A 23,820-nucleotide genomic window follows, 5' to 3' on the forward strand; every position below is an offset into this window, starting at 1 on the left:
TCTGATTGACAGCTGGTTGGTTGTCATACCACTGTAAAATGCTGTTCAGTGGTTGCAGCAGAGCTGGTATATAGCATGGCTGTTCTCAAAGGTGGCCCGGCCTCTGATGGGTTAGGATGAGCTCGACACAGGGCTGGAGTAGGAGGTGCAGGATGGGTGGATTGGGCAGGTCTTGCATCTGGGTCTTCCACAAGGGTATGATCTCTCTCGCAGGGGAATCTGGATGGAAGTGGCATACGGGTGGACATGGATGTTATGCAAGTTGGGTGGGTGGGGGAACACCATTTTGGGAGGGGATGGAAATATCTTGGGTAGGATGTCTCTCATTTCAGGGCACGATGATAGATAATCAAAGCACTGATGAAGTATGTGGTTCAGCTGCTCCAGTTCCAAATGATTTTGTGTGACAAGAGGGGTGCTTCTTTGTGGTCGAGTCTTGGGATGTATGTGGGGATCAGGTGAGTGTGGGGATATGGCATGGGAGATCTGTCTGTGTATTAGGTCTGGAGGGTACCGACTGCCTGCAAAGGCCTTCGTGAGGCCTTCAGCGCACTCTGCAAGCGAGCTCTCATCACTGCAGGTGCATCTGCCACATGTGGCTAGGCTTTATGGGAAGGGTTTTTTGGTGTGGAAGGGCTGGCAGCTGTCAAAGTGCAGGTACTGTTGGGGATTGGTGGGTACGATGGGAACCAAGGGGTGGATGGAGCCATCTGAGAGGAGGAGGGTGACATCTAAAAAGGTGGCACAATGGGTGGAGGAGGACCAGGTGAAGTGGATGGGAGAGAAGGTGCTGAAATTAAGGAGGAATTAGGATAAGGTGTCCTGGCCTTGGGTCGAGATTATAGAGATGTCGTCAATAAACCTGAACCGTAGCAGGGGTTTGGGGTTTTGGGACCCTAGGAATGTTTCCTCTAGGTGGCCCATGAAGAGTTTGGCATAGCAGGGTGCTATGTGGGTGCCCAGGTCTGTGCCATGAATTTGTTTGGACACCTTCCCTTCAAAGGTGGAACACTTATGGGTTAGGATATAGCTGGTTAGGTGTACAAGAAATCAAGTGGTGGGTTTGGAATCTGTAAGGTGTTGGGAGAGGCAGTGTTCAATCACGGCATGGTCATAGGCAAGACAGACGTTGGTGTACAAGGAGGTTGCATCTACAGTGACAAGTAGGGATCCAGAAGGTACGGGTGTGGGGATAATGGAGAGCCAGTGCAGGAAGTGGTTGATACCTTTAATGTGGAGGGCTAGGTTTTGGACAATTGGTTGCAGATGTTGCTCAACAAGAGCCGAGATTCTTCTGGTGGGGGTACTGTAGCCAGCCATAATGGGGAACTCAGGATTGTTAGATTAGTGGATTTTGAGGAGTACGTAGAAGGTGGTGTGCGGACTGTTATTGGGGTGAGTAGGGAGATGGATTCAGGGGAGAGATTCTGGGAAGGACCTACAGATTTCAGCAGGAATTCATGTCAGCTAGTTGTATGCTACCATCTCGTGCCCCAGTTTGTGAAATCGCATGCCCAGCCGTGTGCCACCTGTCCCCTCTACCTGCACCCCTAGCTAGCTCACAGATGGCTCCCAACTCTCCCACAAGCTGCTTCCCCTCAACCCCCTCCCTGCCTCTCATTTGTCTCCATCCCTCACCCCACCCCACCCTGTACCCCTGCTTCACCCCCATGCACTCACCATGGCCCAGGGAAGATCTGGCAATTGACTCAGCACAATGTAGGAAGACAGGCGTGTACGTGTGTGTGTGTGTGTGTGTGTGTGTGTGTGTGTGTGTGTGTGTGTGTGTGCGTGTGTGTGTGTGTGTGTGTGTGTGTGTGTTTCTCCCACAAGCCTGAAAAAGGAATTTAATTCCAAAAGCTAGTAGAGCTCTGTACGATTTGTTTGTGTACCTATCGATGACGTAGCACTTTCGCCTTTCAGTGAGTCATCTCCTTTATTCCTAAATAACTTGTAATTCTTAACCAGAACTTGCCATACAATTTTACTCTTACTTTACTTTATTTGCAATGTGGACTTTGAATATTTTGACTATGATGTAAGCAATATTAGCATGCATATTACACAGTGCACATAATAATTTTTCTAACTACAATCTAATGATTTATTACTGTGTCTTGTTGGAGCTGATTAGAGATTTTGTAGTTGTCAAATATTTAATGTTTTTCTGTCTTATTTAATAATTCTCAGAAATTTTCAAATAATTTCTTGTATTACTCAAATATTGAAAGATGCATTAAAAAATTATCCAATTATGTACATGCATGTAATTACTATTATTTTCATTATTTTGTTGCACTAAGTCAGTTTTGTATGGAAATGTAAATGAATCACCCAGAAGAATACAGACTTAATAATATATCATGTGTTTAGCAAGCACGGAGCCTCGAACTGTTGTAGTACTTTTTCCTCCGTGTTTTTTGTGCTCCATCCTCTTTTTCTATCTTTAACTCTATCAGTGCTCTCTATTCCTATCTGTACTCACTCTCTCTTCCATATGATGTACCTTTGTAGGTACTAAAACTAAACTCCATCCAATCAGGCCTTGGAAGTTCCAACTCAGCAGTAAAAATAAGTGGCTGTTGGATTTGAATGAATTTTTCTTTGAAGCACAACTAATAATTTATGAATGATGTTAAATATGCTATTTAAGAAAATGCATTTACTAAAAATCTTGTCCTGGTTACTTAAAAGGTATATGAGTACGGAAACTCATGTGCATAATCAGTGGAAACTTTTAGGTCATTTTGAAGATGAAGCAGACTTTGCACAATGTAGATTAAGGTCAGCATTTGAATAATTATTATTTTGGAAGAACTGAATCTTGTTATGACAATATTATGGAAAGGTCAGATTGCTACTCACCACATAGTGGAGATGTTGAGTCACAGACAGACCCAACGAAAAGACTGCTAAGTACGTAAGCTTCAGCCAAAAGGTCTTCTTCTGAATTAGACCAACACACACACACACACACACACACACACACACACACACACACACACACGCACGCAAATGGAACTCACACAAACATGACCACATTCTCTGGTTGCCAACACCAGAGTGTGAGCAACAGCACTTGATGGAAGCAGCAATCTGGGTGGTGGGATAAGGAGAAGGCTGGGTCACGGAGGGGGAGGGATATCAGAGTAGAGGTGGGGGATGGTAAAGTGCTACTTTTGAGAGCAAACAGGGATGAAATGCAAGAGGGTAGGGCTGCTGGGAGGTTAGACAGAGGACAGGTAGAGGAAGGGGAGGGGGAGAGAGTGGGAAAGAAGAGAAGAAAAAAAGACTGTGGGTGCACTGGTGGAATAGAAGGCTGTGTAGAGCTGGCATGGGAACAGGCCAGAGGATGGGTGGTTGGAGGACAGTTAACTAATGAAGATTGAGGCCAAGAGAGTTACAGGAATATAGGACATATATTGCATGGAGTGTTCCCACCTGCGTAGTTCAGGAAAGATGGTGTTGGTAGGAAGGATCCAGATGGCACAGGACGAGAAGCTATCTTTGGAAGGAATAACTATGTGTTCAGACACATACTCAGCAACTGGGTGGTCCAGCTGTTTCTTGGCCACCGTTTGTTGGTGGCCATTTCTGCAGACAGAAAGTGTGTTGGTTGTCTTGTCCACATAAAATGGATCACAGTGGTTGCAACTTAGCTTGTAGACCACATGACTGGTTTCAAAAGTAGCCCTGCCTTTGATGGGATAAACAATGCTTGTGACTGCACCGAAGTATGTGACTGCACTGAAGTATGTGATGGTGGGACAATGTATGGGACAGGTCTTGTATTTAGGTCTATTATAGGGATATGAGCCATGAGGAAAGGGAGCTGGGAGGGACGGACAAGGATATTGTGTAGGTTTGTTATGTGGAAAATACCACTGTGGGAGGGGTGGGATGGATAGTGGGTAGGACATTCCTCATTTCAAGGCACAACAAGAGATAGTCAAAGCACGGGCAAGGAATGTGGTTCAGTTGCTCCTCAGTACCACTGGTACTGAGTCATGAGGGGAATGGTCCTCTGTGGTCAGACAGTGGGGCTTTGGGAGGCAGTGGGTGACAGAGATAAGACCAACATCTTCAGCATATTACTCCCAACCTACCCTTCTATATAAAAGACACCAACAATTTCCTCCACAACCTCCCCATAGTTCCTGTTCGTTTATCACATGGTGCCCTGCTCATCTCTATTGATGTACACTAAAATCTATTGAACACTGCCTTTGGTAATATCACTCAGAAATAGTTTCTTTGATTTATGTTATCCTTCAGTGTGCTATGTGGTGTTTTGGCTTGGGTAAATAAACTGGATCAGATCACAGCGGGCTCCATTCTGACTTGGTTGTAGTCATTACGGACACAACTAAGTAGGCAGATGGAGCTCACTGGTGCTGTAGGTGCGGTGCATGAATGGGACATGGTCCATTCATAATAACTACTCTATTGACAGAAGATTTAACTGGTGCTTTCTGTATTAAACATATCTAACTTTTTGAAGCACAGGGATGGCCAGAAAGTCTTTAGTCATCAATTTAAACTATTACTTGTTTTGTTGTTGTTGATGTTGTTGTTGTTATATGTGACAGGTTATATGGTATATGATGTCTTGAGGATTTTGAAGTTAAGTGGAGCAACACATGCTGGTTACAGTAAAAGCTTATTAATCCAGTATCCAACAGTCCGGCTCATTCAATAATCTGGCACCGCTTCATACATAGTGAATATTTTGGACATGTTCAGCAGAATTCAATCACACTCAGCATGGTCAACAATTTAGAGTTGTGTAGTGCCAGCAACTGTATCAGTCACCTATCACACTGCTTCTGTCAGGCACCAATTGTTTACAACGAATACAAAGTGGTGTTTTAAAGTGTAATTGTGATCTGTACTGTACTATATCACAATTACAGTGGTGCTGCGTATTGTTGTGGGAATGTTTGCTCAACCAAGCCCCTCTAAAAATAAAGCTTATCATACAAAAAAAGCTTGACATCATTAATTGGACTGAGAAAGGTGAGAATAGAAAAAAAAGATTATGGAAGAACATAAAGCTGGTTCTTCAACAATCTATGGTATTAAAAAAGTAAATGTCAACTTCAAAAGTTTGCCTCACAGACAGCTATAGTAAAAGACACTTAATCATGAAAAAATTTGAAACAGCCTATCTAGAACAACTGGATGAAATTTTGTACAAGTTGTTCTATGCCAAATGGCCTAAAGGAACACCTGTAACTCTGCGTATGATTACAGACAAAGGTAAACAGTTCTGTGACGATTTGGGATAATCAGAAACCGAATGTGTATTTTCTTATGGTTGGCTATAATGATTCAAAACTTGTAATGGAATTCAGAAGCTTGATGTAGAGAGGAGTTACAATCGGCAGATCAAAATGCAGCTGAAGAATACAAAGAAATTTTCTCCAATTTCTTTAAACAGTGTTACTTAATTGCTAATGAAACTTACAATGACAATGGAACAGGCCTAATTTGGCATTGTTTGACTAGTTCAACTTTGGCAGGTAAAGACAAAAATTGTACCAAAGTGTAAAAAAAAAATATCGGTTGACAGTTTTATTGTGTTCAAATGTTTCCAATGACCACATGTTGACTCTTTACATTAATGGTAAGTCCAAAAGACCAGGAGCTTTTTTTTAAAGGCATTTTAAATTTTCCTGTAATTTATGAAGCTCATTCCCATGCATGGACAACTTCAAAATTGTTTAAGGATTGGTTTCTTCATAATTTCGCACTTTGTGTGTAAGACACTTTTTTTTCTTTTTTTTTTGGGGGGGGGGGCGGGGGGGGGGGGAGGGGACACAACTTAGTTTGCCTGGAAAAAAATAATTGTACTGTTGCCAGATAATTGTACAGGTCACTCTCCATCATCAGAATTGATCTCAGGCAGTACATTTGCCACTTATCATCTAGCACATGTTACTTCCCTGATTCAGCCAATCAATCAGAAAGTAATTCAAATTTTCACATGTTGTTACAGGGCTTCCTTTCTTCAAGAGCTTATTAATTCAGATTGTTCAGTGGTGCATTTGCAAACAACAATTTAACATTAAAAATGCTATTTTTGGAACCACTTTGTCGTGGATTAAGGTTGAGCTTGCTACTCTTCAGAAGTCTTGATGAAAACTCTGATAGAAAGCCAATAAACAATAAACATACTCCACTGTTCAAATTGAAAAGGATGCTGTTGTTAAACCATTTGATGTTGCTCAAAATGAAATGAGAAATTTGCCATGAGATAAGTTTTGGATTGGATGGACGCTGACAGTAAAGAACGTGTAATCTATGAAATATGAGGCGAACTGATAGTAGAAAGTGTGACAGTGCCACAACAAGAACTTCAACCATCAGATACTGAATCCGATGAAGAAGAAGAGGCCAGGAATGAAGCAGCTGCTGCTGCTATTGATACATTTATAAGATTTGCTTAAAACAGCAAATCATACAACACTGCAGAACTTGTAAATTTGTGTACTATATGTAACGGGTTTTTGCAGTAAAAATCAAGACACAAAAAAAAGACGAAAAGACATTAGGTCTTATTTCAAATGAATAAAATATAGAAATACTGCATGTACAAAGTACTGTACTACAGTATAATACTGTACTCTCCTTAACATAAAATCTTAAAATTACATTATAGGGTATATGCAAGAAGATTTTTCTCATTTATTCCCTAAAATGTGATTTATTCAGTATTATACATTGTTATCACATTAACAAAAGCAGAGAACACAAGATAAACAATCGAAGGTCAGTCGTGGGTCATCCATTGTTTACCTCGCATCTCACGCTCACACTTCGATATTTTTAGATAACGCTCAGTTGTTGTGTTGTTGTGGTCTTCAGTCCTGAGACTGGTTTGATGCAGCTCTCCATGCTACTCTATCCTGTGCAAGCCTCTTCATCTCCCAGTGCCTACCGCAACCTACATCCTTCTGAATCTGCTTAGTGTATTCATCTCTTGGTCTGCCTCTACGATTTTTACCCTCCACACTGCCCTCCAATACTAAATTGGTGATCCCTTGATGCCTCAGAACATGTCCTACCAACCGATCCCTTCTTCTAGTCAAGTTGTGCCACAAACTTCTCTTTTCCCCAGTCCTATTCAATACTTCCTCATTAGTTATGTCATCTACCTATCTCGCTCAGTAGCGCAGCATTTTAGGTAGTCTGGCACCATCAAGGTCCCAAAGATACCAGGTCAGCAAGTTTCAACAGTATTTTATGTTGTGTAATTTTAAGTTGTTTTCCTTCTATATGTCAGTTAAAATTTAAACTCTGAGCTAATGAGGGTCTTCTTTAAAGCCATGTTCTCCTGCACAAGCAATTCATTTTCTGAAGTATTATTTGGTTGTTCACTAGCATGTCCACCATTTGGAGGAGCTATGTGCTTGTTATGATCTCTCAGGTTTTCTTGACCCGGGGATTACTGCCAAGCTGTTGTTTTCATTTTATGCATAATACTTTGATGAACAATCCAGACATCTTCTTCAGTGTTGTCAGATTCGCTGTTACGCCTACCCACTGCCTGGACTCTGAACAGACTGATCTACTGTTGGTCTCATGCTGATATTTACACCGTGAGTTCGAATCCTAACTCTTGCTACCCTCTTCGATGCTTTTATTTTTCAGATCTCACACTGATATTCCATGAAACGCAATGTGAAGGACAGTGAAATTTTAATAAATTCTGTGCTGGACTCCAAATGTTATTTAAATTGAAACCGTCATCCCTGTTTCTTAAGGATTCTGACATCTTTATTTTTGATACACTCATTAATTATGCAGTTGCAGAAACTTGCTGTTTGTACCATGATACCGGTCTCGTTGTATTTAATTTCTAGATTATGTTCAAGGCATTGCTCGGTTACAGCTGATTTGCTTGGTTGTTTTAGTTGGTTAGGTCAGTGATGCCCTCTGAATCTCTCTCCAACCGTTCCGATACTCTGCGCCATATAAGACTGTCACATTGCACGGAATGCAATACGCACCTGACTTTCAGAGACCTAGACTGTCTTATGACATTACAAAGAATGCTTTTAAGCTTAGTTGAAGGGAGTGAAATACATTGGATGCCATCAGATGAGTTTTTCACTCTGCAGCGGAGTGTGCGCTGACACGAAACTTCCTGGAAGATTAAAACTGTGTGCCAGACCGAGACTCAAACTCAGGACCTTTGTCTTTCGTGGGCAAGTGCTCTACCATCTGAGCTACCCAAGCATGACTCACATCCCATCCTCACAGATTTACTTCCACCAGTACCTTGTCTCCTACTTTCCAAACTTCACAGAAGCTCTCCTGGATGCCATGTTTCCACAGGAGTCTATCGATCTTTCCAGACACTGGACCAGCACAAGCCAGATAAGTGACTTTTGGCTTCTCTTCCTTGGTCTCAGTTTCATCCTCTTGCTCAAGAGTTCTTGATTTTGACTGCATCAACCACTCATTTTGATGATCTGAATACCTGCTCTTTTGAAACACTATTTGTAGATGTCACAAAGAAATTCCGTGCCAAAGATTCTAATCTAAAGAGCTCAAACACTTTCAGAATAGGAGAGCCTTCCCAAAGAATTACTAGATCTAAGAATAGTTTTTTTAAACAATGGGTACTCAAGATTACCAAATTGAACAGGTGATGCAGTCAAAATCATGAACACCTGAGAAAGAAGTTGACATATGGCCAAGGATGAGAAGCCAAATGCTGCTTATCTATCTTACACTGGATAAATATCTAGAAAGATTGGTAGACTCCTATGGAGACATGGCATCCAGTGTAGTTTGCCACCTTCAACTTGGATAAAAAGTATTCTTTGTAATGTTAAAGATGATCTAGGTCTCTGAAAGCTGGGTGTGTATCGCACTCCATACAAATGTGGCATGTGTTATTTGGGAGCAAATTACCAGAACATTTGAAAAAATATGCGAGAAAAATCTCTGACATGCCGAACTAAAACAATCAATCAAATCAGCTGTCACTGAGCACTGCCTTGAATATAATTATGAAATGAAATACTAAGACATCTGTGCCCGATTCACTGGGGCCACCATACGTGCACACAACCGTTGCTACTGTGTGGACTTTCACATATGGGTTCACACTTTGGGAAGAACCCTGAGCAGACCCCAAGACAAGATGACAAGGTCAACAATAGGGGATGGCAAATATCTGAGGTTGCAGCTAGCCAGGAGCACATAGTCAGGCATCAAATCAGCTTTGGCTGCAATGGGATGTAGCTCAGCCTCCCCCTCCCCCCCCCCCCCCTCACCCTTCCCCAGAGCAACCTATTGGGCCCAACTCGAGCACAATCCTGCCCACCAGCCTTCCCACCACCTCTACGGTGCATTCTCCCATTTTAGGTGCCAATAAGGGTGACAACAATCAGCAATGGGAACCAATGGAGGGCAAATCACTTCCACTTCGTGATGTTCACTGTCATCTTCCACAGGAACTGCCTGTATGTCGTACCAGTCTCTGTGTCACCATCAGTGTGAGAGATCACAAACTGTGATATCTACACTCAGTAGGATACAAAAAGTAAAAGTCCTGCCTTCTCTGAAAAATTCCCGAATTTTATCTTCACTCTTTTTACCTAAAGATAGGTCAGGCAATGAGCTAACCACAGGGTTTCCCTCATCATTGTAAAATACAACAAATTAAAGTGTGCTGTACTGCAAGTTGCTCACTACTGGCTTTGTACAGCAGATTGTCTCTCCAAAGGTGACAAGTGTTTCACCACGGAGTAGTACCTAACCCTTTCTCTCATTTGAGTGCTTTATTCTTATCTAAGTGGTACACAATATGCCCACAAAATTAGACAGCCGATTTTAATACATCTCAGCCTGTTATCCATTAAGACTTCAAGATGGAATTCTATACCTCTAGAAGGATACAGCATAATTCACTAAAGAGATGATGCACTGAGCAGCATACAGGCCTGTGGGAAGCGCAATAAAACGCTAGACATTTGAATACAGTCTATCCTTCAAAGCTAACACACACACACACACACACACACACACACACACACACACACACACACACAACCAATTGTCTCAGTACACTGCTTACTCTTTCATACAAACCATATTGTGAGAAGTTTTCTGCTGATTGTCAGCACCCAAACCTTCATAGTGTTGCCGATCCTCATTTAACAGCTTTCCACTATACAACAGGTAATCCTCAAAGCTGACATAAGAATGTTACAATGGATGCTTAAACAGTTCAATGAATTACACTGGTTATGTTTTCCAGCAGGTCATGGACACCATCACAGCTTTAGACAGGCTGCTGGCTGTTTGGCACCCTGTTCACTTTGCTGGGTATCCACCTAGGCTGCTTCCTTTTTACAGGTAAATCCACATTAGAAAGTGATAACTATGAAGGGCTTTCTATAAGTAAGTGATACATTTCTTTTCTCGGTCAATTTTGGTTGAAAATATTTGGAATTTGTTGTCGGACATCATGGAATATCCTCGCTTCAGCCCCTGTAGTTTCATGAAGTTCCGATACCTGGCAGTGCTCTACATGGGTTTCAAAATGGTACTGTAACAGAGGTGGATTCCAAGCAGAGTCCTCACTGTGTTTCTTTTGGCAGAATACCAGAGCTTCGCAGATATTCACAGGCACATGCAGAATGTCTACGGAGACCTGGCAGTGAACAAAATCACATGGTGAGTCATTTGGTGAGGTGTCGGTCATCATCACAAAAAGTCGTGCAAATCTGTCTCAGATGCCAGAGGGCTGCACACAGCTGTGACTCCTGCAATGTCGGAATGTGAGAACACACTCATTCAAGGTGATCAACAGATCACAATGAAACATCTCACTGCACAACTGAATGTCTCTGTTCATAGTGCTGTCACAGTTGTTCACCAATCGGTGTACTGAAAGGTGTATGCTCATTGGCTTCCTCACCGCTTGACGAAAGACCATAAAGAGCAATGAAGTAACAATTGTGCAGCATTGTTTGTATGTTGCGAGGCTAATCATGACAATTTTTTGTCGAACATCATCACAGGCAATGAATCATGAGTTAAACACCTCAAAACTGAAACAAAAAGCAATCCACAGAGAGATGCCACAGCACCTCTCCTCCGAAGAAAAATTTCAAAGCAGCACACTCAGCTGGTAAGCCATGGCAGTGGTCTTCTGGGACTCTGAAGGGGTTATTCTGTTTGATGCCCTCCCTCATGGTGCAATGATCTACTTTGAAGTGTATTGAGCTACCCTCAGGAAACTGAAGAAATGATTTCAGCATGTTAGTTGCCACAAAAATGCAAATGAATGTCTCCTTCTCCATGACAATGCAAGGCCTCACAGAAGTCTGCACACTTGAGAGGAGCTCACAAAACTTCTTTGGACTGTTCTTCCTCATCCACCCTAAAGCCCAGATCTCATGACTTCTGATTTCCAACTGTTTGGTCAATGAAGAAGGCACTCTGCAGGAAGCAGTACTTGATCCACCCTACAGCCCACATCTCATGCCTTCTGACTCCCATTTGTTCGACCTAACAGAAGGACGCACTCTACAGGAAGTAGTACGTGGATGATGGAGAGGTTTTTGATGCAACAATACGTTAGCTCTGAAGTCGACTGGTAGAGTGGTACCATGGGAGCGTACAGGCCCTCACAGCAAGGTGGCATAAGGATGTCACATTGAATGGAGATTATGTTGAAAAATAAGGTTTTGTAGCCAAATCAGTGGGGAATAATACAGTGCATTGGAACCATGAGTAAAGCCAACCTGCTTTCAGAAAAAAAGTGTTGTATTACTTATTGAAAGCTCCTCGTATCATCCAAATCATTACCACCTTACAGCTGATCAGCATCCACAACAGCCAGTGAACATGAGAGACCAGTGGCTGAGAATGACACAATGACACTCTTGCTGTACAGAAATGTGGCACTTTCGTTTTTTCAAGACAGATTTTGTCTGTGAAAAACGTGACATGGTACCTGGGACATGCAGTCACAGATCCCAGAGCAAGAGGAGGAGAAATGGACGTATGAGGAACCTAAAGGTATTTCTAAGGTAAAACAGTGGCAGGTGTAACATGCAGTGTGGTGTGAGATGTATGAAATATTGTTAAAGACTGTAGCAGCCTTATAGTTAAGATGATGATGTTTGGTTTGTGGGGCGCTCAACTGCATGGTTATCAGCGCCCGTACAATTATCTAATCTTTGCTCAGTCCAATTTCGCCACTTTCCTGGATGATGATGAAATGATGAGGACAACACAAACACCCAGTCATCTCGAGGCAGGTGAAAATCCCTGACCCCGCCGGGAATCGAACCCGGGACCCCGTGCTCGGGAAGCGAGAACGCTACCGCGAGACCACGAGCGGCAGACGCCTTATAGTTAGCCTACCCACCGCAATGACCACCACTTTTGGAGAGATTTTAACCCCTTTCCTTCACTATTACTGTTGGCAGTAACAATGTCTGTCTCATTACCATGTGGACGTTATCTGTCTCACACTCTTACCCTAAGTGCCTATCCTCTGAGTTGCTCTAACAGTCAAATGTTTAATTCCTTACATCTACATAATAGCATCACTTGTTTGGGCAATTATCTACTTTTGACTAAGTATTTCCCTTTGTTTGCTGTGGAGGGAGGGGGATCTCCAAGCTGAAGGTTACAAAAAAGTGAAAAAATGCATTCGAAGCAACACAGTTCACGTTTTCACAAGACTGGTCATCTCAACTCTAGAGGAAACTTTCTCCAAAGAAAATAGAACAACCAAGACAGAAGGTAGTATGTCAGTGATGACTACTACTTGCAACTCTTAACATTCACACAAAAGTGTGCTTGGAGGCAGCAGGGTTCAATCTCTCTGATAAATTAAAAGCAATGACTCCAAAGGAAAGTCCTGCCATGGACTGTCATCAAATGCAATCACTATGTCCCCTTCTAAACCTGTACTGCAGGAAGAAAAGGGCAAAATAATGCTAAGAAAATAATATTTCCAAATATCAGAGAAGGCAGATATTTCTGGATACACATAAGAAGACACCACGATCAAAGTAAGACCTGCCCCCAACACATTGGATCTCTTGAAAGAAAACTTTTCAGAGAAGGCGACAGGGAAAAAAACACTTCTGTACTGTTTATTGATGTTGGCATTATATATTAATACCAGAAACAGTGATAATAATGAAACTTCGTGGCAGATTAAAACTGTGTGCCGGACCGAGACTCAAACTCGGGCCCTCGAGTCTCGGTCCATGCACACAGTTTTAATCTGCCAGGAAGTTTCGTATCAGCACACACTCCACTGCAGAGTGAAAATCTCACTCTGGAGCGATGATAATATTGTAATTTGGAAAAAGAGGTTACAGTTGCATGATACCACAAAGGTAACACCTTAATATCAAATTTAAATTGAGTGTGAGGTTGCAGTCACGAAACCAGAGTGTCCCTTCATCACTATAGTTTTATAAACATCTCATGCATTCTCTCCCCCACCTTCAGTACTCCTGAATCATTCATTGTTACCTCCAGCAATCAGCAACTGACTAAAGCCAGTTGGTTGTGTTCCATACAGACTGTAAGGCCATTCTGAAATTCATGAAGAAAGTCTACCACTGTGGCCTGTACTACAGAATGTGTGTGTGCACACAATGATTCAGCTAAACTTTGTGCATCCTTATTGAGACAATAAGTACAAAATGTTCAAAGCACATTCGAAAGAATGTACACTTTATTACCAGACATAATTAACAGCACTTCATATAAGCAATTCAGATTGCTTAGTTAGTTTTGATGTGGTTTCACTTTTTACAAGGATGCCACTCGGGAGCTTCCTAGCACTGATTGGTGACAAAATTCAGGCAGCAGTGTAGCATTATTGCAGCACGCTCTTACCTCAACTTTTCTTGAGGTCAACAGGGGATTTATTTGAACTGACTGACAGTGTTGCCATGGGAAGTCATCTCTGCCCATTGGAGGCCAAACTTTTTATGGAAAATTTTGAGTGGAGAACCCTGGGACCAGCAGCCTCTAAAACCAACTGTTTTCTCTACACCAACATCTACATCTACATCCACAGGCTGCAAACCACCTTACAGTGCATGGTAAAGGTTACCTGACACAAGGTTTATGGTGGTGGCAGTACAATATTTCTGCAAACAGTCACAAATGCCTGTTTTCTAATTTTTGGAAGTATCTTGATGACAATTCCACAGTGTGGCCCCATGGAGAGGAAAAATTCAAAGAATAACCAGATTACCACACAACAGAAAAAGATGGTTGTCTGCCATTCTTGTATGTTCTGATTAGACAAAAGAATAATGGCTTAATTCATTTTACCATAAGCACACTCACACAAAATGTAATGAAATGATTGTACGTCATTGCAGGCTCAGAAATCCTGTCTGGGGTTGTTTGACAATTTGCTGCAAATCTTTCTATTTGATTCCACTTTGGCGACTTGCACGTCAATCAAGATGTAATGGTTAGGACAACACAAACAACAAGTCCAAGAGCAAACAAAATCACCAACACGGCTGGGAATCAAACACAGGACCCTACGATGTAGAAAAAAAAAAACGCAAATTACTGAAACACAAGCTGCAGACACACACACTTATACACTCTGGGGAAAGGGGGGGGGGGGGGGGGGGGGGGGGGGCGGGGGGGGGGGGGGGCGGCATGCATTGACAAAGGAATTATCTGAGTGAGATGGAATTTGGTAGAAGTGATGTACATGTACAAACAAACAAATCACTACAGTTTTGGAAAAATTTGATTACTTATTCAGAAGAAAGAACATCACAAATTAAGAGTCAGTAACTCATTGGTCCATCCCTGGCCCTCATGCAAGCAGTGTTTCAGCTTGGCATTGATTGATTTGACAGAGTTTTTGGTTGTTCTCCTGAGCAATATCATGCCAAAATCTGTCCAATTGGCATGTTAGATCATCTAAATCCCAAGCTGGTTGGATGACCCTGTGCATAATGCTCCAAATGTTCTCAATCAGGGAGAGATCCAGGGACTTTGTTGGGTTTGTCTTCGTGTTTGCCAAACCCTACCTTTACCAGCAAGGTCACTGGATTATTTGCAGGGCCCTCCCTCTGTATCAGAATTTTGAAGATATAACATGCCAACTGGACAGAATTTGGCACTCTATCGCTCAGGAGAACATCTAACAACTCTGGCAATCAATTCCAAGCCAAATAATTGCTTGCATAAGGGCCAGAGGTGTACTGACGTGTTATTAACTTTCTCAATTTGTGAAGCTCTTTGTCTTGAATAAATCATTCAATTTTTCTGAAACTATAACCATTAGTTTGTCTGTATGCGTACATCACATCTCCGGATATCCATCCCATTCATATAATTCATTCATGGTACTATTTATTTTTCTTAGAGTGTCTTTACAGTCTATGAATTGTCATCACCTGCCACAAACCGTGAGTGTGCTTACCCCTCCAGGTGCGGGCAACGCTGGCGCATGCATTCAGCTCTTTCCGGACAATTTCACAGGGTCCATGATTATCGCATCAAACATAATTTCTGCTCTATTTGTATGTCTGAAGACATGATTTTCCAGTCAAATACTTTTCTGTTGCCCCAGAACATTACTGCCTGCTATTTTCGCCATCAAATCTTTTCCTGTTACTTTGGATCATTGAAGGTTGTTATCTTCCCATCTGAAACTGTGGGAGTCACATTTTACACGTTCTCCAGTCTCACTCTCATACTTAGACATATACCTTCTCGTGACAGCTATTTCATATCCATATTCCTGAGCCTGTGCAGTGAACCTTGCTTTATGATATACAACACTCAGAATATTTATCAAGAAGTTTATCTGCTTTTAAAATGCTGAACATAATTTTCAAATTTCCCACATTACTTACATTAAATATCAATTAAAAATCAACTCTAAACAAAGTTTTTGGTTTTCTTGTCACACACCTTAATTCTGTCCTTAAAACCATTCTAGTTATCGAGTAAAATGCCCCACAATTTTGTACAGAAACATCAGAAAATCACCCACAGTTAGAGGTTTTTACATTTGCAAATGGCACACACAGTTTCCAGTGTCCAAGGGGCTTGCCTAACTACGAGCAGTCTTCAAGGAAAATGGATACTCCGCCTTGCAGAGCAACATGACATTCTCAGTCAAAATGTCAATAACGTAGCTAGACCAGGAGGAAAGAATACCAGCACAATCCACAGTTTTTCTTCTGTACACATGTAATGACTAGAGACCAGATTATAAGCATTTGCATGTTGCATATGCATTTGCATATTTGGCTCCTTTTCAATGGTTATTGCATATTTTAACTAAAAACTAGTGACGATTCATATTTTTGCTCTAGGGTTTACAATATTCCAAAAATTCAGATGGGCGGTCTCTAGCTCAATCTAGTTTTGGTGTCTCTCAGATTGACCACAACCTAGAACTGTGTGCAATTGCTAACTGAGAGGCCACTGCCTAGTGAAATCATTACAGAAGGGGAACAGGAACAGGCAGACAGAGTCAATGCTCCTGCACCTGCACCCCTGGCTAATCCCCTCCCCTGTCATATCGTTCGCATCGACAACAATTAAATCGAACTATACAAGCTTTTAGTCGCATGTCCATTGTTGCTGTTTAGCTTTCTATTTACTTGTACACTGTTGCACTTGTTTATGATGCGTAGTGTGTAATGAGTTGTGTGCTATGCTGCCCGGAAAAAGAAACGTCATCTTGTGGATAGCTGACCATCATAGAACATTTACCTGTGACGGAATTGTTTTATACTGTTGAGTTTGTGAGAAAAATGTTTCGTAGAAAACAAAGTTTGAAATAGATCAGCATGTCAAGACAAGTCTTCATATCGCAGGAATGCAGAAGAAAGGACCACATCAATAACTTCTGACAACAGCAAGTTGCAGTAGCAGGGATTTGCCCACAGGCAATCCAAAAAAGTTGGTTTAACATGGATCTACATGAAGCATTTATTGCAAGTAATATTCCTCTTCATAAACTTAAAAAACCTATCCTCAAAGGCTTCCTGTGCCAATATTGCTTAAATCAAAACATAACAGATGAATCAACATTGCATAAAAATTACATATCAACAATTTATGTAAAAGTTGTGCACGAAATACGCAATGAACTCAAGGACAGCATTATCTGGGTTTCAGTTGATGAAACTACAGAATTCAAATACTGCCCAGTTACCTCAATTGACGTAGAACGGTCCTTTTCTGCTTGTAAAAATGTTTTGAGTGATCGAAGGGACAATATTACTACCGAACATTTCCACAGTAATGGTCATGTTTACAATAGCAAAAAAATATGTAATAAATTGTAAACGATGCTTTGTCCAACAGTATTTATTAAAAGTTAATGCTATTCAAAAAATTCATGATTGCATGTTGCTTTTTTTTTTAATAAAATATTAGGGAGTTTTTGAGTGTGCCCCTCTGCGTGCAATATATCTTGAAGTTGGTCCTGCACATATCAATTGTTCTGCTGCAACTCGCATCGCGTATGTTTGTTACCGACAACAATAGCAAAGAAGGAATTGTTCTTGAAACACAGTATAAGCCCCAGATTACAAATTTTTAGAACCTCTAAAGGTGCGTTTACACTGCCATTTGTATCGGCACATGTATGAGATACATGTAATGCGAATTTGCGACATGTATCGCGACTTGTACGAGTTGACAAGTATCAACCTCATACATGTATGAGCGTGCGTTTACACTGGTTGATATGTATCACTGTGCGATAGCTTTCGACGACGATTTGGAAGATTTCACATTTTTATGTGCTGGTACACTTGCTCTTTTGGAAGATGATAGGAAGAAAAGGCGGAGGAAGCGTAGATGGTGGCAGAGAGAGTTTCTCGCGAATTAACGCTAAAGGATGGCGCATATTTTAGAAATTATGTTAGGATGAGTATGGAGGATTTCCGTGGTTTGTTATCACTTGTGGCTCATCTTGTGTCCCAAACCAACACAAACTTTCGGGAAGCGATTCCACCAGAGGATCAGTTGGCAGTAACACTCCGTTTTTTGGCCACTGGGGATTCCTCTTGAAACGAAGATTTCATTGCAAAACATTTGCATTGTGGCGCGATTGCTAATGCCAACGTCTCACACACGATTGTCGGCATCCGTTGTCAACATTATCACGCGAGGCCGCCGGAATAATAGAAAAAAATTGATATACGTGCCACATGCATGAAAAAATTATAGAATGTATTACATACTCTGATATATATAAAACTTTTACCTTCACTTCTTGGAATAAAACTTGCACAATGGCCTCGCAAACACGAAGAATAATGTTGCATATGGCACTTTTTGATGTTCTACGCAGATACATTAACGTCGAAACGTTAGTCGGCACCTCCAAAACTCAAATAGCCGCCAAAGAGCCTGGTACTGCACATATTGACATGTCGCTCATACATGTCGCGATACATGTATCCCAGTGTAAATGTACCTTAACAGGAAGTATTCAAAAAATGATGTCAGCATTCTAAATGTATGATTTTTCGTGTGGTCGGCACTCTTCCTCATAATTGATATGCACAGGTTCGACTGAGATATAATGCACCCAGTAACTACCACGTTTTTTTATTATTTTATCATGCATATTTCGACACTTTTCATGCCTTTTAAATCGTTTTTCATGCATATTTTAAGGTTTTTATGATTTATATATCTGGTCTCTAGTAATGACTCATTCAAGATGGGATCAATTCTCCTAAAATTTCAAGTGTATTTCCACCCATCATCAAAGCCTTCAGGGCTACTGGGATTGATAAGAATGATTTATTATTGGGAAAAACTAGAATACACAAAATACCTTGCAAATGTGGCATGGCTTACATACATCAGACCATTTATACCATGGAAGAAAGCTGCATAGAATATCAACACTAGTTCTCACCTTTTGCCAGCTATGAAGTCTGATTAAGCTGGACAAAAGCTATCAATTTCATAATGCAAGGAATTCATTGTTTCCTTGACTTGCTCTCAGTGGAAACAATAGAGCATGTAAGGGGCAGTGGCCAATCATGATCCATTGGATATCCAAGTTTTGCATTTCTGCCCTTGAGGGCACTACTTGTTGGTAATCTGGTCAATCTTGAAATTACAATCATGAAACATGCACAAAAAGCATACAGTGTGATAATAAATTTTACGACACTGGCAGCCAATGTCAGTCATCGAGTCACCAGCTTATGTCTGGCAGATGAGCAGATAAAGTTTCATAAGAAGTAGAAAATAATAACCAGCTGCATTACCTAAACATTACTGAGTTCCCACTTCTATTCTTCTCCACTTTCACAGATATTGCTTTACTTTAATTTGGAAATTGTGCATGCACGACTTTATACACTGTCAAGGTTTATTAAATTAACTTTAATTTTAGTTAATATCTCCTGTTACCTCTTTCGAGCAAGACCTTCTGGAAGCAACTTGACTTCACAACCAGCAATGCTGTATATACGTTGGTGGCTGAAACGGAGTCTGTGCCGTCGCTCATTCCACGTGGCGCGCTTTGGGATACGAGCTCTTGGGTGCGATATGCGCAGTGTATCACCTTCCAAACGAACATATACTGTTTGTGTTTCTGAGATGTGGTAAGTTGAAGGATCATAAACACCTGGGTATTCATTTATCCAGCCCTGAAAATTTAAAAGATTGTCACAAAACGGGTATTTTCACAAGTCTTAAAATTTAAAGGCAGCTGTCAAGGCAAAAATATGAGCTGTAATTTAATAACATTTGTGACAGAAGCAGAGTAAATAAAAGGGACAAATGAAGTTGGGATATAAAGGCAACAATTAAAAAAAAAACAATAGAAACTCCAGATAGGAATAGCAACATTGTAGGGAAAAATTGATTGCTACTTACCATAAAGAAAACACATTAAGTTACAGACAGGCACAATTAAAAGTTTTTGGTCGCAGCCTTTATCAGCAAAAGAGAAACACAGCCCATTCATACACACAAGCAAGTGCTTCTAAAGCATCTCAGACCGGAATGCATCTCAAACTGCATTCCAGCCCGCGATGCTGGAGTTGGCAGTCGTGTGCATGAGGTATGCTTGCTGATTGTGTATATGAATGGTATGTGTTTTTCTTTTGCTGAATAAGGCTATGGCCAAAAGCTTTATGTAAGTGTCTTTTAATTGTACCTGTCTGCAATTTAACATGTCACCTTTATGGTAAGTAGCTACCTATCGTATCCTACATTGTCAACAACTTAAAAAGATCTTATGAACTTCTAGCTTTCGGAAAGCTTTTGTTTTGGGAAAAACAGGAAACAAGAAATGAAGTAAAGATACTAAAACACAATAAAAACAATTGGAAACACACAATCAAGAAAAGGACGAATAAAATGATTCAGAAGTAACAGAAGACTAACAACTAATATCCATATAATTTTAAAAGAATAAAAATGGAATCAAAGTACAGGTAGCAGTAAGATAAGAAAAAGAAATGGGTGCTTAAAAATGAGCAAATATAAAAACTACAATAATTATTATAAATATTTAAAATAAAACAATCAAAGTAAATATTTAAAAAGGAGACAAATACTGATACATTAAGAGAGAATGACAACTTAGATTGTACATTGAGAAGATGAAGAAATCCATTAAAGAAAATAGGCAAACAGAAAAGGAAGGCAAACCATAAAAGAAAAACCAATGACCTGTTTGAGAGTCACCTACTATTTTCAATAGATGGGAATCACTTGTGCTAGTAGGGGCAATTCCTGTGAGAGATGGGTGAAACAAGTACTCATGTCCCCACTGTTATGCTTCAATGCATACAAAGCAAAAGAACACTGGGTGGTGGTAGCATGTAGCACAGACTGTTTGTTTGTTACAATTCATTCAGACTAAAAGCTAGTAGTGGTCATGTAAATATATGATGTAATTGGAAAGATAAAAATCTACTCACAAAGTGGCAGCAGAACACATACTTAAAAGAAGTATATAGTTAGGCAACCTCTCAGTGCCAGTGGCTCCTTCTTCAGGCAGAAGGGTTGAAGGGGAAGGAAGAGGGCTGGAGAGGTCTAGGAAAAGGGGTGGGTTTCGGAAAAGTCACCCAAAACCGCAGGTCAGGGGAGACTTACTGGAGGGGTAGAAATTGGGGACTCAAATCTCACCTGGTGCAGTTCCCAATAAAGGGATCCAAACAGTCTGACCTAGAGCTTCAGTTTCTACTTCTATGGATATGAATTTCTTGTCTACTGTGATGATTAGGCCACCTCCCTTTCCTATTTGCCTACCCTTTCGATATACACCTAAATTTTCTCCAGAAATTATCACTGTTGTCAGTTTTTGTTTTGAGCCAGATTTCTGTACCTACTATTGTACGAGAATGAATGCTTCTTTGGAATGCTTTTAGATCTGGTACTTTGTTGTGAATACTTCAATAGTTCAACATAACCATATTAATAATTCATCGTTGGGGCATTTCTTTGAGTCTTACACTATTACCTTGAAGTTTCCAACAGCTACCATTATGTAACTGGACCAAGATTCACCTAATCTAAAACCGCAGGTGTGTATCTCACATGGAGTCAGCTGCCTGGGAAGCAGCCTCTGACATGCAGTGCATAACTGACCCAGTTAGGGGAACCCTACAATCCTCCACTATATGGCACAAGTCTAGGAAGCCACAATCTAACTTTCAACAGTATTTTCAAAGTTTCTGGTTCGAAACATTCACAAGACTAAGTGCCATGGGCTCTTGATCAGTTGAGGGGGCATAGCACACAGCCAAAGCTAGCTTTTTCTGTCACTTATCACTTCCTTCATTTCTGACAATGATTTGTTACTGTTAAAAGGATTTACCCTGGTTCTGAGTCTAGGTTAAGCTGTAGGCAGCCCTATAACTGGTTGGGTAAGTCAGTTCTAAGCTTAGAAAAAAGCAAGACCATTCCATCTCCAATAGGACCACACTTAGTAATGAGCTGTGGTGTTGAAACCAACCAAAGGGTTGAAGACACCTTCCAAAGAATTCAACAGGGCTCATTGATCATTAGTATTTATCTCACTTCTAGAATAATAATCAGCAATAAAAATCCATAAACAAATTGAGTTAATTACACCATTGTCTGCTCTGGAGGAAGAGGCAAGTGGCATTTATTCTCCCATTTATTTTCCCATTTACTGTAAGTAATTCTTGCACTGAAATTTGATGTGCACATGTGTTAGTACACACACACACACACACACACACACACACACACACACACTCGTGGCAACATACCACGAGGCAGTTGAAGGAACACAAAAAGACAGTGTGTGTCCTTCAGCAAGGAGTTAAGGTGCAGTGGGGTGGTACTCTTCATTACATGGCCCAGAGACAATATTTCAATGACTTCACACAAGCTCCAATCATTCTGAAGGAGAAAAAAGGGTGAAATGTGACAAGTGTAACCCAGGAGCAGCTTCAGTTTAAGTGGTGATTCTATGCGTACCCTCATATGGCTAGAAGTAGGAACACACAATGCTCACAGGGACATCATCCAATTTGATTGTTTTAGTGGTCAGGTGTTATGGTGTAGGGAGGCATTATGTTGCATGGGTGTACTGAGCTCCAAATATTTGCACATGGGACACTCACCAATCAACGTAGTTATGACACTGCACTCCTTCCCTATATGAGTCTTTCAGGGCTGGCTTTGAAACTGACTTAACTTTCACGGATGACAATAAGCAACCGCATCGAACAGTGCACATGGAGGAGCTCTTGGAACGAGAGGATACTCGGCAAATAGAATGGCCTGCCCATCCCCCATCTTAAATCCCATCAAGTACATGTGGGATGCATTGGGGAAATCTACTGCAGCACAGCCACAGCACCAAAGACCATCTAGCAGTTTCAATTGTGCTTTTGAAGGAATGGAACACCCTACCAAAAGAACTCCTTGCCAATCTTGTGGCCAATATAGAATCACATTGCACAGCATACAATACTGTTCGTGGTGATCTCACATCCTTTTATGAAGGATGCCTTGCCTTCTCGAAACAGCCTCAGTACTCCTCTCATTGGATCACTTGAAGTATCATATACAAATTTTATTTTCACCTCATCTATCATTGCAAATCTTCGTCCTTTCAATGGGTTTTCGACTTTGGAAACAAAAAAAGTCTGCAGGGCCAGGTCTGGAGAGTACGGAGGATGAGACAGCATAGTGATTTCACTTTTGTGCAACAGTCATGAACCAATAGGAATGAATGTGCTGGTGCATTATCATGATGCAAGAGCCGTGAATTGTGTCAACACATTTCGGGCCATTTCCTCCTCACATTTTCTCGCAGGCATCACAACACGTCCTGATGGTACCATAGATTCACAGTTTGTCCCTGTGGCACAAATTCACAATGAACTAATCCTTCAACATCAAAGGAAACTATCAACATGGCTTTGACATTTTTCCTGACCTGATGAGGTTTTTTTTTTTTTTTGTCATGCAGAATCTTTCCTGACCCATTGTGAAAATCAAACCTTTGTCTCTACATCATAATTGTAGACCCACATCTCATCACCAGTTATGATGCAGTTAAAGAAAATCTTGTTCTCATTTGCACGACCAAAAGCTCTTCACAGATTGCGAGGCGAAGGTTTTTCTGGTCTTGACTCATGAGCCATAGAACAAACTTAAAGGCAACACAATGCATTCCAAGGTGCTGTACAGGATTTCACGACACAATGCAACTGAAATGTTACACTCTTCTGCAATCTCTCGGACAGTCAGTCTTCGATTGGCCAGCACAATTTCGTTGATGTTCCTGACATGAGTGTTGCTAGTAGATGTTGAAGGGCA

General features: G+C 41.0%; 1 protein-coding gene across 3 annotated transcripts in view; it reads right to left on the reverse strand.

Moving 5' to 3' along the window:
• LOC126092122 (testis-expressed protein 2) overlaps positions 1–23,820 on the reverse strand; it is a 335,634-nt gene that overhangs the window by 205,774 nt on the left and 106,040 nt on the right. For all 3 annotated transcript variants that reach the window (XM_049907564.1, XM_049907563.1, XM_049907562.1), the window contains exon 5: positions 19,423–19,661. In XM_049907564.1, the coding sequence (XP_049763521.1) occupies positions 19,423–19,661 (239 nt within the window). The remainder of the gene's footprint in view (positions 1–19,422; positions 19,662–23,820) is intronic.

Source organism: Schistocerca cancellata, chromosome 7 (assembly GCF_023864275.1).
Source record: "Schistocerca cancellata isolate TAMUIC-IGC-003103 chromosome 7, iqSchCanc2.1, whole genome shotgun sequence".
NCBI lineage: Eukaryota > Metazoa > Arthropoda > Insecta > Orthoptera > Acrididae > Schistocerca > Schistocerca cancellata.